Raw genomic sequence first — 19,694 nt, 5'->3', positions numbered from 1 at the left:
ACGGGACATACATGTTACGAAGAAATCATGCATTTAAAATTTTTTCATTTTTCCATGAAATGTTTGAAATACCATCATAGGTTAAGATTGAGTATAAGGAAAGCAATTTCTTTTTAGAGTAAACTGTGTGTAACTTTTGATTTGAATGAAAAATGTTAACTGTTAGCATCTTCAGGCTTGCAATTTTCACCTTGTAGTCAGTTGGTGCTCTGAGTAAGCGATCAGGAGAAATCCTTTGAGTCTCTCCTTTAAAACTCTGTGCTTCACTCCAGGTGAACTCAGAATAATGGACTCTTGCACATTTTCAGCTTTCCCAGTTTTGTTCTTCTAATGAGCTAATTAGAAAAATGAACAATTTAGGAAGAGATATTTGGGCAATTTAATAGAGAATACTGCCATAGGACAAGGTTGACATCCCTGACTTTATGAAAGGGAGTATATGGAAATTTCTTTAAAAAGATTACCACATGTTAAAAAAAAAAAAGGATGCTTATACTGTTTTGTACAAGTTAACCAAGAAAAGGGCAAATTAATTTGATCTCTTAGGTGCTGAAATAGAGGAAACAATGTGAGACTTCCGTTGAAAAAAATTTTAAAGCTGTTCATTGAAAAGAATAAAACTTGTTTTTTGGGTATTAAAATGTTTTTAAAAGATTTATTTACTTATTTAAAAGGCAGAAAGAGAGAGAGCGAGAGAGCGAGCTCTTTCATCTACTGTTTTTTTTTTTTTTTTTTTTTTGACAGGCAGAGTGGACAGTGAGAGAGAGAGACAGAGAGAAAGGTCTTCCTTTGCCGTTGGTTCACCCTCCAATGGCCGCTGCAGCTGGCGCACCGCGCTGATCCGATGGCAGGAGCCAGGTGCTTCTCCTGGTCTCCCATGGGGTGCAGGGCTCCTCCACTGCACTCCCTGGCCACAGCAGAGAGCTGGCCTGGAAGAGGGGCAACCGGGACAGAATCTGGCGCCCCGACCGGGACTAGAACCCGGTGTGCCAGCGCCGCAAGGCAGAGGATTAGCCTAGTGAGCCACGGCGCCGGCCTCATCTACTGTTTCACTCCCCAAATGGCCGCAGTGGCTGGCAGCGGGCCCATCCAAAGCCAGGAGCCAGGAGCTTCTTCCAGGTCTCCCATGTGGGTGCTGGGGCCCAATCACTTGGGTTATCTTATGCTGCTTTCCCAGGCACATTAGCAGGGAGCTGGATCGAAGTAGAACAGCCAAGACTCAAACTGGCACCCATGTAGGATGCCAGTGGCGGCTTTCTTTACCTGTTATGCCAGAGGGTTGGCCTGGGCTATATAATTTTGAGGACAATATAATTTGACAGACAAATGAAGTTTAATATATTCTGCTATTGAATTATAGAAAATATTTTTATATTCTTTACATTTTACTTGAATATGGATTTATTTTACTGTTATTTTTATTTTTTAATATGTACTTTAAATTTAAATGCTGTCCTTTCTATGATCTTAAGAAGGGAAGTTTAAAATGATTCCCCCAATTGTAAATGTAATCATACCAGATTTTTTTTTTACCCAAATGAATGTTATCTTTAAAGTGTTTATTTCAACCGTGCTATTGTTTTTGAAGTTCTTATTTAAGAACTTGTGAGTTCTCTTTTTGAATGTGAATTTGATATTTAGAAATTACTAAAAACTATTCAAAGCCATATTTATCTGATAGGTATAGTTTCTAGCCAGCCTGCTTAAAATCATTTTTTGGGCAGAAGTAGTGAGTCATGTTACAAATTTAAGATGGAATTTTTTGCAAACTGTTAATCTGAATACATTCCAAAAGAGTTGTTCTAAATGGTACTTTGAGTAGTAGTGTAGTTATTAAAATAGATAGATTGCTCCTAAGATGATTATTTTAAAGGAATCATGCTCATCTTGAAGACTGATACATTAGTTAAAGCAGTGAAACCCTCATTTTATAATTACCTTGTTACATCTTTACTTTGCATTTTACTTCCTACACCCGTATTTTTCAGATGTGGTATTTATAATGAATGATTTTTCCACTGACTTTATGTGTGAAATGATGATGAAATGATGTGAAATTCATTTCTAAAATGAATTTTAAAAGGCCAGGGTTTATATACATGGCAATGTTATTTTTCTCTTGTCCTAGAAATGGCTGTGGTAGGGTTGAATTATAGTCTGTGTTTTAACTGGAAACTTTATTGGAATCCATTTGGTTTCACTCTTTAAATAGTGTCTAGATTTTATTTGATGACAGGCCTTATAAAATTTTTTGAGATTAAACAAATTGTGTGTTTTCCCTTTATTTAGGCTCAAGAGGCCCAGAGAATCCTCTGGACCCTCTGGTTACCAATGAGAGAGGAGAATCAAGCTGTGACAGGTTCCCTGATCCTCACAGAGCACCTTCTGACACTGGGTCTCTGTCACCTCCCTGGGAACAGGACCGGAGGATGATGATCCCTCCACCAGGTATGTAGTTTTAGAATCACAATAATAAATTAGTCTGTCATTACAGTTACTTTTGGGTGCTTACTTTGAGCCAGAAACTATGTTAAGTACCTTTTTTTAATACTCCTAACCTGTTAAGAATGCTATTTTGTTACTCCCATTTTATAGATGATGTAACAAAAGCAAGGTGAAGGTCAGATAACTTGCTGGGGGTCACAAAGTGAGAAGATGTAATAAAATCCTGTACATCATCTCTGAGAATTTACATGTAATATTTGATTCAGGTGTGTGTATGTGTGTAAAGCATGAAAAGAAACAGCATGTCCTATAGATGAGTTGAAGTCACTGCATTTGTTTTCCCAGGCTCATTACTTCCTTTCCTGGAGGTGACTACTCTTGAGTTTAGTGTGTGTAAAATGATGGGCAATATATGATTTTTTAAAAAGTGTCTTTGATCAACTTCCTTTATCAGGATTATGTTCTTGAATTCTTTGCATGTTAATATATATAAGCTTATTGCTTTAATTGTTGTATAGTATTTTAGTGTACAGATTAAACCACAGTGTATTTATCCAGTCCCTATTGGTGGACATTTCGAGTGTTTCACCATCAGTAACAATGCTGCAGTCAACACTGTTTTTGCACTGTTTTGTTACTTAGAGAAGAGTCCTGGAAATGGAATCATTGAGTGATAGGATATCCATTGTTTTTTGTTATTTTATTTATTTGAAAGGCAAAGTTAACAGAGACAGAAAGGGAGAGAGAGAGAGATCTTCCATCTGCTGGTTAACTCTCCAAATGGCCACAATGGCCAGGAGCTTTTTCTGGGTCTCCCACATGGGTGGCAGGGGCCCAAGCACTTGGGCCATCTTCTGCTGCTTTTCCAGACTCATTAGCACGACCTAGATTGGAAGTGGAGCAGCCATGATTCCAGCTGGCTTCTATATGGGATGCCAGCTTTGGAAGCAGCAGCTTAACCTGCTGTGCCACAACACCAGCTCTCATATTTTTATTTTTAAACTCTGTTACCCTGTTGTTTTTAAGAGAAGTTATTGTAACTAGCTGTTTATCCAGTACAATTCTAATTTTATGAAATTGCTTCATAAAATATTCCTATTCCTATTATTCCTATTGCTCACTCATTTTTTTCTCCAATTCTTTTCCTCCTCCTTTCTTTCTTAATAATCTCTTCTCCTATGAGGGTGGTGGAAAACAAAAGTAGGAAAGGAACAAAGAGGAACCATCCATGCCTTTATTTTCTATATTTCAGTCTTTAATTTGATAAATGCCTTCCATACAGCTTTACCTTATTTTGTGTTCTTGTGCATGTATGTCTATCCATGTGTATGTTTATATATATGTGTGTGTGTATGTTTATAATATATGTGTGTATATATATGTGTTTGACTAGAATGCCCTTGTATATTAATTGGTCATTGTTACTTAACTTTTTCAGGATAAACTTTGCTGCCTCTGTGACACCATTTCTGACTCTCCCAATCAGAATTTTTAAAAAATTTTTTTTTTTTTTTTTTTTTTTTTTTTTTTTGACAGGCAGAGTGGACAGTGAGAGAGAGAGACAGAGAGAAAGGTCTTCCTTTGCCGTTGGTTCACCCTCCAATGGCCGCCACGGCTGGCGCGCTGCGGCCGGCGCACCGCGCTGATCCGATGGCAGGAGCCAGGATCCAGGTGCTTTTCCTGGTCTCCCATGGGGTGCAGGGCCCAAGCACCTGGGCCATCCTCCACTGCACTCCCTGGCCACAGCAGAGGGCTGGCCTGGAAGAGGGGCAACCGGGACAGAATCCGGCGCCCCGACCGGGACTAGAACCCGGTGTGCCGGCGCCGCTAGGCGGAGGATTAGCCTAGTGAGCCGCGGCGCCGGCCTAAAAAATTTTTAAATTTAATAAATATAAATTTACAAAGTACAACTTTTGGATTATAGTGGCTTTTCCCCCCATAACCTCCCTCCCACCTGCAACCATCCCATCTCCCACTCCCTCTCCCATCCCACTCTTCATCAAGATTCATTTTCAATTATCTTTATATACAAATGATCAACTTAGTATATACTAAGTAAAGATTTCAACAGACTGCACCCACACAATGCACAAGATATAGAGTACTGTTCGACTAGTAGTTTTACCATTAATTCTCATAGTACAACACAGAGATCCTATGTGGGGAGCAGGTGCACAGTGACTCCCATTGTTGATTTAACAATTGACACTCTTATTTATGATGTCAGTAATCACTTGAGGCTCTTGCCCTGAGCTATCAAGGCTATGGAAGCCTCCTGAGTTCACCAACTCTGATCTTATTTAGTCAAGGCCATATCACAGCGGAGGTTCCTTCCTCCCTTCAGAGAAAGGTGCCTCCTTGTTTGATGGCCCGTTCTTTCTGCTGGGATCTCATTCAGGTCATTTTTGCCACAGTGTCTTGGCTTTCCATGTCTGTGAGACTATCATGGGCCTTTTAATCAAATCTGAATGCTCCAAGGGTTGATTCTGAGGCCCGAGTGCTGTTTAGGGCATTTGCTATTCTATGAGTCTGCTGTGTATCCTGCTTACCCCATAGGATCACTCTCTCCCTTTTAATTCTATCCTTCATTATTTGCAGACACTGGTCTTATTTGTGAAATCTCTTTGACACTTAACCTATCTTTTTGATCAGTTATGTACTTAAACTGATCACTTTAACAAGTGAGATGGCATTGGTACATGCCTCCTTGATGGGATTGAATTGGAATCCCCGGGCACATTTCTAGTTCTACTATTGGAGGTAAGTCCGAGTGAGCATGTGCCAAACTGTATATCTCCTCCCTCTCTCATTCCCACTCTTATATTTAACAAAGATCACTTTTCAGTTAATTTTAAATGCCTAAGAATATTTGTGTATTAATTACAGAGTTCAACCAATGGTATTAAGTAGAACAAAACAACAACAACAACAACAAAATACTAAAAGGAATAAAATAGTAAGTTGTTCCTCAACAGTCAGGACAAGTGCTGATCTACTCATTGTTTCCCACAGTGTCCATTTCACTTCAACGGGTTTCATTTTAGGTGCTCAGTTAGTTGTCATTGATCAGGGAGAACATATAATATTTGTCCCTTTTGGACTGCCTTAATTCACTCAGTATGATATTTTCCAGATTCCTCCATTTTGTTGCAAATGACCAGATTTCATTTTTTTTTACTGCTGTATAGTATTCTATCGAGTACATATCCCATAATTTTTTTATCCAGTCATCTGTTGATAGGCATTTAGGTTGATTCCGTGTCTTAGCTATTGTGAATTGAGCTGCAATAAACATTGAGGTGCAGACAGCCCTTTTTTTTTTCCAGTTTAATTCCCTTTGGGTAAATTCCAAGGAGTGGATGGCTGGGTCATGTGTTAGGGCTATATTCAGGTTTCTGAGGACTCTCCAAACTGTCTTCCATAGTGGCTTTACCAGTTTGCATTCCCACCAACAGTGGATTAGTGAGCCTTTTTCCCCACATCCTCGCCAGCATCTGTTGTTAGTTGATTTCTGTATGTAAGTCATTCTAACTGGGGTGAGGTGAAACCTCATTGTGGTTTTGATTTGCATTTCCCTGATGGCTAGGGATCCTGAGCAGTTTTTCATGTTGGCCCTTTGGATTTCCTCTTTTGAAAAATGCCTGTTAAGGTCCTTTGCCCATCTTTTTATTGGTTGTTTGTTTTGTTGCTGTGGAGTGTCTTGATCATTTTATAGATTCTAGTTGTTAATCATTTATCAGTTGTGTAGTTTGCAAATAGTTTCTCCCATTCTGTTGGTTGCCTCTTCAGTTTCCTGACTATTTCTTTTGCTGTAAAGAAACTTCTCAATTTAGGCAATCCCATTTGTTTATTTTAGCTTGACTACCCATGCCTCTAGGATCTTCTCCAGGAATTCTTTGCCTGTTCCAATGTCTTGAAGGGTTTTCCCTATGCTCTCAATTAATTTTATGGTGTTGTGGCGTATATCTAGATCTTTGATCCATGTTGAGTGGATTTTTGTATATGGTGTAAGATAGGGGTCTTGTTTCATACTTTGACGTGTGGAATCCAGTTTTCCCAGCACCATTTGTTGAAGAGGCTGTCCCTGTTCCAGGGGTTGGTTTTAGCTCTTTTGTCAAAGATGAGTTGGCTGTAGATCTTTGGATTGATTTCTGGTTTCTGTTCTGTTCCATTGTTCTATCCATCTGTTTTTGTACCAGTACCAGGCTGTTTTAATTATAACTGCCCTGTAGTGTATCTTGAAGTCTGGAATTGTGATGCCTCCGGTTTTGTTTTTATTGTAAAGGATTGCTTTAGCTATTCGCGGTCTCCTGTTTCTCCATATGAATTTCAGCATCATTTTTTCTAGGTCTGTGAAGAATGACTTTGGTATTTTGATTGGTATTGCATTGAACCTGTAAATTGCTTTTGGGAGAATGGACATTTTGATGAACAATGGTTCATAGAAGAAATCAAAAGATTTCTAGAAACAAATGAAAATGACAACACAACCTATCAAAACTTGTGGGATACAGCAAAAGCAGTGCTAAGAGGAAAGTTTATAGCAGTTGGTGGCTACATCAAGAAACTGGAAAAGAATCAAACAAATGACCTCTCCATGCACCTAAAGGATTTAGAAAAACAGCAGCAAATCAAATTCAAACCCAGCAGAAGAAAAGAAATGCTAAAGATTAGAGAAGAAATAAACAGAATTGAAACCAAAATAACAATACAAAAGATCAATAAAACCAAGAGCTGGTCTTTGAAAAAATGAACAAAATAGACACACCATTGGCCCAACTAACCAAAAAAAGGAGAGAGAAGACCCAAATCTGTAAAATTAAAGATGGTAATGGAAATGTAACAACAGACACCTCAGAAATAAAAAGAATCATCAGAAACCATTACAAAGAGATGTATGCTAACAAATTGGGGAACCTGGAAGAAATGGATAGATTCCTAGACACATACAACCTTCCTAAACTGAGCCGTGAAGATATAGAAAACCTAAGCAGACCCATAACCATGGAAGAAATTGAGTCAGTAATAGACGCACTACAGAAAAAGAAGATCCCAGGACCAGATGGCTTCACTGCTGAATTCTACCAGACATTTAAAGAACAACTAACCCCAGTTCTTCTTAGATTATTCAAAACAATTGAAAGGGAGGGAATCCTCCCAAACTCTCTACGAAGCCAATATCACCTTAATTCCTAAGCCTGGAAAAGACACAACAGAGAAAGAAAACTATAGACCTATCTCCCTGATGAACATAGATGCAAAAATACTCAACAAAATCCTGGCAAACCGAATCCAACTACACATCAAAAAGATCATTCACCCAGACCAAGTGGGATTTATCCCTGGTATGCAGGGATGGTTCAGTATTTGAAAATCAATCAATGTGATACACCACATTAACAAATTGAGAAACAAAAACTATATGATTATCTCAATAGATGCAGAGAAAGCGTTTGACAAAATACAACACCCTTTCATGATGAAAACTCTAAGCAAATTGGGGTTAGAAGGAACATTCCTCAACACAATTAAGGCAATTTTTGATAAACCCATGGCCAGCATCATACTGAATGGGGAAAAGTTGGAGGCATTTCCATTGAAAACTGGCACCAGACAGGGATGCCCACTCTCACCATTGCTATTCAATATAGTCCTAGAAGTTTTAGCCAGAGCCATCAGAAAAAGAAATTAAAAAGAAAAAGAAATTAAAGGGATACAAATGGGAAGGGAGGAAGTCAATCTGTCCCTATTTGCAGATGACATGATCCTGTATATAGGGGATCCAAAACATTCCTCCAAGAGACTATTGGAACTCACAGAAGAGTTTGATAAAGTAGCAGGATACAAAGTCAGTGCTCAGAAATCAACAGCCTTTGTATACACAGACAATGCCATGGCTGAGGAAGAACTTCTAAGATCTAACCCATTCACAATAGCCACAAAAGCAATCAAGTACGTTGGGATAAATTTAACCAAGGATGTCAAAGATCTCTATGATGAAAATTACAAAACATTAAAGAAAGAAATAGAAGAAGACACACACAAAAAAATGGAAAAATCTGCCATGTTCATGGATTGGAAGAATCAATATCATCAAAATGCCCAATCAGAATTAGATAGACTGTCATTTATATTATTTGTCTTGTATTTTATTAAGACATTAATCCCATTGTATTTCTTTAACTGTTAGACTATAAGGGCATAGATTATATGGAGACTAACGTTGTTATTGCTAGTTCCTGGCAAACAGTAGGCCCTGATATATCTAAGGAGTAAATTACTTTTACCAGTGGAGGACAATATGGGCACATGATTCTTGAAACAGTGGGCTTCTAATAAGTAGATTTATTTCTGAGATTGCTGATGTTGTGGCAATGTATTTTAGAAGCAAAATGATGATATGATATCTTAAGATTTGATTAAGAAAGAATTGGAAATTTTTCAGGTTTCCTCAATTCATCCACTTCCACGACTGTTTAAATTTTTTGAAATATTTTTATTATTATTTTTTAAGGTAAACAAATGTCATATATTTCATATATACAGATTTATGAGTATAGTGATACTTCCCACCCTCCATTCTACTTCCTTTTTTCTTTTTTTTTTCTTTTTTTTTTTTTGACACAGAGTGGACAGTGAGAGAGAGAGAGAGACAGAAAGGTCTTCCTTTTCCAAGTTGGTTCACCCCCCAATGGCTGCTGCAGCCGGTGTACCATGCTGATCCAAAGCCAGAAGCCAGGTGCTTCTCCTGGTCTCCCATGCGGGTGCAGGGCCCAAGGACTTGGGCCATCCTCCACTGCCCTCCCGGGCCACAGCAGAGAGCTGGACTGGAAGAGGAGCAACCCGGACAGAATCCGGCGCCCCAACCGGGACTAGAACCGGTGTGCTGGCGCTGCAGACGGAGGATTAGTCTATTGAGCCGTGGCGCCGGCCCCTTTCTTATTTTTTCTTTTAATTTTTACAGTGATCTACCTTCAGTTTATATTATATCAGATTAACCTTACACTAAGTAAATAATTTGACAAATAGTAAGAAGAAAAAAACACTGTTCCTTAAGAGTTCCTTAAGAAAAAAACACTGTTCCCGATTCAAAAGTCTGTTTTGTTTATAAACATTAGATTTTTTGGTACTCTATTAGTTACCACAGATCAGAGAAAACATATGATATTTGTCTTTTTGGGACTAGTTTATTTCACTAATAAGTATAATGGTTTCTGATTGCTTCCATTTTCTTGCGAAATACAGGATTTCATTATTTTTTACAGCTGGGTGGTAGTCCATAGTGTATATATATAACATTTTCTTATCCATTCATAGGTTGATGGACATCTGGGTTGATTCCATATCTTAGCTATTGTGAATTGAGCTACAACACGGGGTACAGATAACTTTCATATGCTGATTTTATTTTGTTTGGGTAAATTCCCAGGAGTGTGATTGTTGGGTCATATGGTAGATCTTCTTTAAGATTTCTGAGGAATTTTCATACTATCTTCCACCGAGGCTGTACTAGTTTACATTGCTATCAACAGTGGATTAGGGTACTTTTTTTCCTCTATACCTCGCCAGCATTTATTGTTTGTTGATTTCTGTATGAGAGCATTTTAACTGGGATAAGGGGAAACCTCATTGTGATTTTGATTTGCATTTCCCTGATGGCTAGTGATCCTGAGATTTTTCATGTGTCTGTTGGCCATTCGAATTTTCCTCTTTTGAAAAATGCCTATTGGGGCTGGCGCTGTGGCTCACTAGGTTAATCCTCCACCTGCAGCCCTGGCATCCCATATGGGAGCCGATTCTAGTCCTGGTTGCTCCTGTTCCAGTCCAGCTCTCTGCTGTGGCCTGGGAGGGCAGTGGAGGATGGCCCAGGTGCTTGGGCCCTGCACCCGCATGGGAGACCAGGAGGAAGCACCTGGCTCCTGGCTTTGGATGAGCGCAGTTCTGGCCTTTGTGAACCAATGGAAAAGGAAGACCTCTCTCTCTGTCTCTCTCTCTCCCTCTCTCTCTCTCTCATTGTCTGCAACTCTACCTGTCAAATAAATAAATAAAAAAATATAAAAGTCTTAAAAAAAAGAAGAAAAATGCCTGTTGAAGTCCTTTGCTGATTTCTTGTTTTGTTGTTGTTGGGTGTCTTGAACTTTTTAGGTTCTGGATATTAATCCTTTCTCAGTTGCTTAGTTGCAAATATTTTTTCCCATCCTGTTGGTTGCCTCTTCACTTTTCTGAGTGTTTCCTTTGCAATGAAGTAGCTTCTTAGCTTGATGTAATCCCATTTGTCAATTTTGACTTTGATTGCTTGTGCTTCTGGGGTCTTTTCCAAGAAGTCTCACCTATGCTATTGTCCTGCAGAGTTTCCCCAATTTTCTCTTCTTTTAATTGATGTTATCAGTTTGTAGATTGAGATACTTAATCCATTTTGGGTGGATTTTTGTATATGGTGTCAGGTAGGGGTCTTGTTTCATACTTCTGCATGTGGAGATCCAGTTTTCCAACCACTTTTTGTTGAAGAGACTCAACACGGATTGTCAAAGATTAATTGGTTATAGATGCTTGGATTGATTTCTGGAGTTTCTATTCTGTTCCATAAGTCTACATGTCTATTTTTATGCCTGTACCAAGTTAGTTTGATTATAACTACCCTGTCTTTTTATTTTCTTTAAAGATTTATTTATTTGAAAGGCAGAGTTAGAGAGCAGAGGTAGAGAGAGAGAGAAAGAGAGAGAGAGGTCTTCTGCTGGTTCACTCCCCAGATGGTCACAATGACTGGAGCTATGCCCATTTGAAGCCAGGAGCCAGGAGCTTCCTCTGGGTCTCCCATGTGAGTGCAGAGGTCCAAGGACTTGGGCCATCTTCTACTGCTTGCCCAGGCCATAGCAGAAAGCTGGGTTGGAAGTGGTGCAGCTGGGACTTGAACTGGTGCCCATATGGGATGCCAGTGCTGCAGGCAGCAGCTTTACCCACTAGGCCACAGCGCTGGCCCCATGTATTAGGTCTTAAAATCTGGTATTGTGATGCGTCTGGCTTTGTTTTTGTTGTTTAAGGTTGCTTTAGCTATTCAGAGTCTCTTGTGTTTCCATATGAATTTCAGCATTATTTTTTTCATATTTGAGAAGAATGTCCTTGGTATTTGATTGGGATCACAGTGAATCTATAAATTGCTTTTGGTAATATGGACATTTTAATATTAATTCTTCCATGAACATGGAATAATGTGGTGTCTTCTATTTCTTTCTTTAGTGTTTTGTAATTTTCATTACAGAGATCTTTCACCTCCTTGGTTAAATTTACTCCAAGGTTTTTAATTTTTTTGTAGGTATTATAAATGGAACTGATGCTACAAGTTCTTTCTCAGCCATGGCATTATCTGTGTATACAAAGGCTAATGATTTTTGTGTGTTAATTTTATAACCTTCTAGTTTACCAAACTCTCTTATGAGTTCCAATAGTCTCTTGGTTCCCCTGTATATAGAATCATGTCATCTGCAAACAGGGATAATTTGACTTCCTCCTTTCCAATTTGTTTAGCTCTGGCTAAAACTTCCATGACTATATTGAATAACAACAGTGAAAGTGAGCATCTTTGTCTGATTCTGGATCTTAGTGGAAATGCTTCCAACTTTCCCCCATTCAATAGGATGCTGGCTATGGGTTTGTCATCTATTGCCTTGATCATGTTGAGGAATGTTCCTTCTATACCCAGTTTGCTTAAGATTTTTATCATGAAAGGATGTTGTACTTTATGAGATGCTTTCACTGCATCTATTGAGATAATCATAGTTTTTATTCTTCAGTTTGTTAACATGATGTATTACATTTATTGATTTGCAAATGTTGAACCATCCCTGCATACCACAGATAAATCCTATTTGGTCTGGATGAATGATCTTCCTGATGTGCTATTAGACTAATTTAGCAAGTGTTTTGTTGAGGATTTTTGTATTTATGCTCATCAGAGATACTGGTCTATAGTTCTCTTTCTCTGTTGTATCTTCTGGTTTTAGAATTAAGGTGATGCTGGCCTCATAGAAGGAGTTTGGAGGATTCCTTCTCTTTCAGTTGCTTTGAATAGTTTGAGAAGTATTGAGATTGGTTCTTAAAAGTCTGGTAGAATTCAGTGAAGCATCTAGTCCTGGGCCTTTCTTTGTTGGGAAGATCTTTATTACTGATTCAATCTCTGGCTTGGTTTTTGGTCTGTTTAGGTTTTCTGTGTCTTCATAGCTCAATTTTGGTAGGTTGTGTATGTCCAGGAATCTATCCATTTCTTCTGGATTTTTTTCAATTTGTTGGCATATTACTGTAGTAATTTGTTTATTTGAAAGGCAGAATTATAGAGAGACAGAGAGAGATCTTCCATCTGCTGGTTCACTCCCCAAATGACTGCAATGGCTAGAGCTGAGCTGATCCGAAGCCAGGAGCCTGGAGCTTCTTCTGCGTCTCCCACGCAGGTGCAGGGGCCCAAGGACTTGGGCCATCTTCCACTGCTTTCCCAGGTCATAGCAGAGAGCTGAATCGGAAGTGAAGCAGCCGGGATTTGAACCAGCACCCATATGGGATGCTGGTGCTGCAAATCGCAGCTTTAACCCACTGTGCCACAGCGCCGGCCCCTAAATAGTTGTTGTTAATCTTGGCAGTGTGAACCACATGAGTGCCAAATCTCAAAATAATGAAGTGAGTCAAAGTTTGACCACCGATGACCTCTGAATAATACATGTTTTACTTCAGTGACAGATTGTCATCTGTTTTGCTAAATTTCTTGCTCAGCTTACATTTTCTGTCTTTCTCCTGTGCTAGTCGCTATTGCCTCAGCTTTTTGATATATTAATATATCCACTTCCACTTGCTATTATTGCAGTTGAAAGTTAAATGAATTTACATACATATATACATATAAATGTATAGCTAAATTCAATTTTCACATATTCTAATTTCATTTTTTACTTCCATATTTTTGTTTTGAAACTTTCTAAATCCATATTTGGGTTTATACAAAGTTGCCACCTATAAAAAGTATGCCATTTTCTTAAATTGTGTACTATTGTCTATTGATAACATGAATCTGACTTTTTCAGGAATTATGAGAAATGTCATCTTCAATATATTAAACTTAAGTAAGTTTGTCTTAGGTTTATATTAATGAGAATATTTTAAAAACTTGTTTTCTAGGCCAACCATATTCTGACCCAGCTCTTCCTCCACAAAGGCAAGAGAGATTTTATTCTAATTCGGGTAGATTATCTGGACCAGCAGAACTGAGAAGTTTTAATATGCCTTCTTTGGATAAAGTGGGTAAGGAAAAAAAGTTTTAGCAGTTGTGGCATTATAAAGAACTGATGGTTGAATACAGAACTAATAATGAGTATAATTCCTATCTCTGCTGTCTCGTAAGGCTAATATAATATCTATTTCCTGAAGCTTCCTGATTTTATGGTTCTGGTTATTTTATATTTATTTATTTTTAAAGATTTATTTATTTATTTGAAAGGCAGAGTTTTAGAGAGGCAGAAGCAGAGAGAGAGAGAGAGAAGTCCTCCATCTACTGGTTCACTCCCCAGATGGCCACAGTGGCTGGAGCTGAGCCAATGTGAAGCCAGGATCTAGGAGCTTCTTTGGGTTTCCCACGTAGGTGCAGGGGCCACTGCTTTCCCAGGTCACAGCAGAGAGCTGGATAAGAAGAGGAGCAGCCGGGACTCGAACTGGCACCCAATGGGATGCCAGCACTGTAGGCAGCGGCTTTACCTGCTATGTCCCAGTACCGGCCTTGGAATATTTGTTTTAGAAAATGACTATTTTTGGAATAAAAGAAGAAGCAGATTTCCAGTCTGCTTGGCTTTTGAAATTATTTGGCTTTTGAAATTGTTTTTCCCTCTGTTAATTCAAGTTTAAGGGAATGAAAGTATGTGTGTTATTAGACACCCATTTGTGAACTAACACCATTTAAAAAGTTTTACCTGGGGCTGGTGCTGTGGCACAGTGGGTTAAAGCCCCCTTTTACCCTTTTTGCTAGCACTTTTTGTCTTTTTTGATGGTAGCCAATCTAACTGGAGTGAGGTCATGTCTCATTGTGTTTTTAAAAGTTTTTATTTATGAACGTTTTATTTGAAAGGCATAGGTACAGAGAGAGTGTGAGGGAGAAAGAGAGAGAGACTTCTCCCATCTGCTGGTTTGCTCCCCAGATGCCTGCAATAGTTAAGGCTGGGCCAGGCCAGAGCAGATCTGGAAACTCAATTTGAGTCTCCCTTGTGGGCAGCAGGCTCCAACTTCAATAGGAAGCTGGGACTAGGAGTGGAGCTGAGACCCAAATCCAGGCACTCCAATATGGGGTGTGGGCATTCCAGGGGGTGTTTTAAACACTAAACCAAACAGCTGCTCCTTATTGTAGTTTTGATTTGCATAGTTATGTTGAGTACTTTTCTTGTATGTGTTATCCAGTCGTATGTCTTTAAGAAATGTCTGTTTAGATCTGCCCATTTTTAAATTGGATTATTATTAATTTGCTTTTGCTGTTCAGTTGTGTTTTGTGTAGTCTGGTTATTAACTCTTTGTCAGGTGAATCATTTACAAATATTTCCTCCCATTCTGTATAGATTATATAGATATTTTAATTTAAAAACTTCTTAAAATTTTGTTTAAGTTATACAAGTTTCATGTATTTCATATATACAGATCTAGGAACATAGTGCTACTTCCCATCCTGCCCTTGCTCCCACCCACGCTCCAACCTTTCTTCCTCTTCTCTTTCCCATTCCCACTCTTAATTTTTTAAAAAAATTATTTATTTAAAAATTATTTATTTGGAAGTCAGAGTTACACAGAGAGAGAGGAGAGGCAGAGAGAGAGAGAGACAGAAAGAAGGAGAGAGGGAGAGAGAGAGGTCTTCCATCTGCTGGTTCACTCCCCAGTTGGCTGCAATGGCTGGAGCTGAGCTGATCCGAAGCCAGGATCCAGGAATTTCTTCTGGGTCTCCCATGTGCATGCAGGGGCCCAAGGAATTGGGCCATCTTCTGCTTCTCCAAATTTGGGATGTTTTCTGTAATTATTTCGCTAAATAGGCCTTGTAGTCGATTTTTTCTTTCTACACCTTTAGGAACTCTTAAGACTTATATATTTGGTCATTTAATAGTATTCCATAATTCTTTAAACATGGTTTTTAAGTTTTTGAATTTCTTCTTATACTTTTTTGGTCTGACTGAAAGATTTCCTGCAATTTGTCTTCTAAGTTGGATATTCTTTGTTCTGCCTTACCAAGTCTATTGTTAAGTATTTCTACTGCATTTTTATTTGATCTGTTGAATTCTTCATTTCTTTTTTTTTTTTTTTTTTTGACAGGCAGAGTGGACAGTGAGAGAGAGAGACAGAGATAAAGGTCTTCCTTTGCCGTTGGTTCACCCTCCAATGGCCGCCGCGGCCGGCGCACCGCGCTGATCTGATGGCAGGAGCCAGGTGCTTCTCCTGGTCTCCCATGGGGTGCAGGGCCCAAGCACCTGGGCCATCCTCCACTGCACTCCCTGGCCACAGCAGAGGGCTGGCCTGGAAGAGGGGCAACCGGGACAGAATCCGGCGCCCTGACCGGGACTAGAACCCTGTGTGCCGGCTCCGCTAGGCGGAGGATTAGGCTAGTGAGCCGCGGCGCCGGCCCGAATTCTTCATTTCTAATAGTTCATTTGATTTCTCTTTAAAATCTCAACTTCATGGGAAAATTTTCATTCATGGCATGTATGTTTTTCTTTAGTTTGTGGCTTGTTTCTGATTGCTTTTGAGTAATCCTATGATTAATCTTTGGAATTCTATTTCTGGCATTTTTTCAATCCTTTCATCTTCACACTGCAATATTGAAATGCTGTGTTCCTTTGGAGGAATTCATGGTGTCTTCCTTATTCTTGAATTTCTGGGTTTATTTTTAAACATTTGTGGAGTTTCTTGTTGGTTTTTCACTCTGATGGCTTTTATCTTTGAACAATGCCTCTGTGGCTTACTGCACTCTCAGTGCCTACCAAGAGGTATGTGGTGGGTGTGGTCAGGGAGCTCTAGTCGGTGCTTCAGGTGGGACGAGTATCCAGGGTGACACCCAAGTTGAGTGTGATAGATCTCCTCTTGTTAACAGAAAGGGGGGAAATGGTCACATCTGTTGGTGTGATCACCCCCTCTCCTCCAGGCTGAGCAATGCCCTTGTGTTAGCCCCCAATGAGTTCAGCACTCATCTGCGTTTCTGTATGTCTGTACAAATGATCTGTGCAGTCCTCACCCTGAGCACAGTTCCTGCTGCAGTGACCCATCCCAGGCAACCAAGAAGCTCCAAGCATGTGGAGCTACCTTCAGTGATTCCCCAGGGACCCAGCTATCCCCTGCACACCCTCTCATGTAGACACCGAATCTCCACGGTCTCAGCACTGAGGTTCCTACAGTTGCTGGGTGCAGAGGTTCCGCTCTGCGCTGCCAGCCTGACCAGTCAGCAGAGAGGCAGCTGTTCCCTGAGCCAGCTCTGCCTAGGCAGATTGAGCTCCAGAGCCTGTGGTGTATTGGGAGGCTGGGGGCACCTCACAGTCCTACGTGGGTGCCCAGCCACCTGTCAGTCCTCCAGCCAGGCTCAAAGTCGGTGGGGACTGTGGATCTTTCTCTCTGCTAGAACCTCTGGATCACATGTGTATCTAAGAGCCACTAGCTAAATGCAGCCCTCTCCCCTCCAGTACTGCCAAGAAGATGGTGTTCTGTCTCAGCCAGTTGCAGCGCATTCACAAAGGCTTCCGCAGTGCCCTTTCTCAGCAGGGCAGCAGACGCCATTGTGGGGAGGATGGGGCGAGATAAATGTGCGCCTTTTACTTCCACTGGGTCCATGGGTAATCACTAGTAAGTGCTAGCCCCTAGGGCTCCAGTCCAGACTTTCACCCAGGCTCTCCCTCTGGCTGTATCACCACGAGTTACTGTAGTCTGGTCTTAACCTCATCTCTAAGCTGCCGCCTGCTCTGGCTCTTGGCTGTTGCAGTTTGTGTTGTGTCTGTGTTCATCCTGTGTGTCTGCAGTTTCCACACAGGTGCACAGCATTCCTCTTCTTTTGTAGAACTTCCAATGTAGACTATTTCCTCTACTTTTTTTTTTTTTTTTTTTTTTTTTTTACTGTTTATCCCTTGCCTAGCACAGTACATCATTCCCTAATCCACCATCTTAGAATCCTCAAAGTTTTGTATCTATAGACTTTTAAAAAAGATTATTTATTTATTTGAGAGACAGAAAGGTCTTCCATCCTCTGGTTTACTCTTGAAATGTTTGCAACAGCCAGAACTGTGCCGATCCGAAGCCAGGAGCCAGAAGCTTCTTCCGGGTCTCCCATACTGGTGCAGGGGCCCAAGCACTTGGGCCATCTTCCATTGCTTTCCCAGGCCATAGCAGAGAGCTGGATCAGAAGTGGAGCAGCCGGGACTTGAACTGGCATTCATATGGGATGCTGGCACTGCGTGCAGAGTCTTAGCCTACTGTACCACAGCACTTGCCCTGATTATATAGATTTTTACAAGGGCTTCTGAATCATGTTCAGAAATGCGGAACTTGTTATCAGGATAATGGGAATACACAAAAGATTAGTGGAGATATAGTAAGATCTGCATTTTTAGATACATTTCTGTGGTTACATTATGGAGATTAGAATAGAGGACATGAGGCAGTATAACTTTTTAGGAAATTATGGCAGGAATCTCGATGAGTGATATGGTGACAGTGAATAGGGTGGATGTTAATAGACATAGAAAATAGAGAATTTAGAGGATTCAGGATTGAAGGGATATGGGATATGGGTAGGGGTATTGTCTGTTGCCAAGGTTCTTGGCTGTCACAACCTGGGTAAATACAGATGCCATTCACTGCTCTGAGATAAGGAACATGGAGCAAGTTCACCAGGAAGATTTTAAGTTTTATTTTGAATGGATAAAATTAGTGGCAGATGTGATACACCTGCATGAATATTCAAGGAGGCAAGGTCAAGCCACAAGGTCTTGGTAGTCATATCTGGGTCTGAATTAAAGGGGTAGGAATCATTAGCAGTATAAATCTAACAAAAGTTATAGGCGTAGATAAGATTTTTGAAGGAGGTGAGTTGAGATTAGGGCCAAGTGCAGAATTCGGGGGATGTTATCAGTTGCAGTCACCATGGAGGTTGAGAAGCAACAGAAAGGAAGGGTAGAGAGAAGGAAGCGTCCTTCCATGGAAGCTGAAGGCCAGGAATATTTGAAAATGAAGGGGGTGGTCAGCAGTGGTGGGAAGTACTGTAGTTCTCTCATATCCAGGGGGAAATGTTCCGGGAGCCCTTATGGATGCCTGCAACCATAGGTAGTACTGAACCTTATAACATATCCCCCAGTACACCATGCAGCATTACCTCACGGTACCAGAGTTAATCTGTCTCCTTCCATGTTTTATGGATTGATGCTGCCTTGCATCAGTTATTTGAACACAAACACTGTGACACTGTGACAGCTGATGGTTACTAAGTAGTTACTGGTGCGGTATCAGATGCAGCATGGATACGCTGAATAGAGGGCTGATACACTCCCAGTGGGACTGAGGAGGATGGTGAGGTTTTATCGTGCTACTCGGAACAGTGTGCAACTTAGCATTTGTCAGTTGTTTATTTCTGGCGTTTTCCATTTAATAGATTCTGACCAAGGTTGTCAGTGGATAACTAAAGCCAATGAGTAACGGAAACTCGAAAGTAAAACCACAAAGAAGGGATCACTGTAATGTAAAATACGAACTGGAAGTGCCTATTGTAATTGAGTACACATAGAGACATTTTCATCTTGGGGGAAGATAATTTCAGTGAAGCAGTGGATGTTGCAAATAGATTGCAAATGAGGACAGAATGGGAGACCACCGTGTGTGTGTGTGTGTGTGTGTGTGTGTGTGTGTGTGTCAGTTCTTGATGGTGGATCAGAGAGTAGCTGGAGGCAGAGTTTCATTTTTTAACCAAGTAACAGCTTTTCAATTCTGAGAATTTTATTTCACTGACAAAGTATTTATTTCAGAGTTACCATAAGCAGTATATTTATTGCTCAATTAAGTTTTATAGGCATCCTGTATATAGGATGATGTGACATAATGGATAAATAATCAGGAAACATTTGGATCTAGCAGAAAGAGAGGAGGGAACCTACAGGGAGAGAGGAAAGTCCTTGAGGAAGCTGAGTCCAGGATTCTGAGTACAAATCATTGGTTGTCTAAAGGATCCTTTTCCATAATAATAGCAGGAAAGGTCATAGGAA

General features: G+C 40.1%; 1 protein-coding gene across 25 annotated transcripts in view; it reads left to right on the top strand.

Moving 5' to 3' along the window:
• The window catches only part of MIA2 (MIA SH3 domain ER export factor 2), a 116,881-nt gene that overhangs the window by 93,426 nt on the left and 3,761 nt on the right, over window positions 1-19,694 (top strand). For 23 of the 25 annotated variants that reach the window (XM_051822174.2, XM_017348272.3, XM_008269522.4 and 20 more), the window contains 2 exons: window positions 2,290-2,448; window positions 13,609-13,731. In XM_051822174.2, the coding sequence (XP_051678134.1) occupies window positions 2,290-2,448; window positions 13,609-13,731 (282 nt within the window). Of the gene's footprint in view, window positions 1-2,289; window positions 2,449-6,793; window positions 7,137-13,608; window positions 13,732-19,694 lie in introns of those variants that run through there. The other 2 variants (XM_070053721.1, XM_051822175.2) reach the window with 1 other exon arrangement.

Source organism: Oryctolagus cuniculus, chromosome 12 (genome assembly GCF_964237555.1).
Source record: "Oryctolagus cuniculus chromosome 12, mOryCun1.1, whole genome shotgun sequence".
In the NCBI taxonomy this organism is placed as follows: domain Eukaryota; kingdom Metazoa; phylum Chordata; class Mammalia; order Lagomorpha; family Leporidae; genus Oryctolagus; species Oryctolagus cuniculus.
Note: the sequence above shows the minus strand (reverse complement) of the source record. Positions and strands in the feature narration are given on the sequence as shown.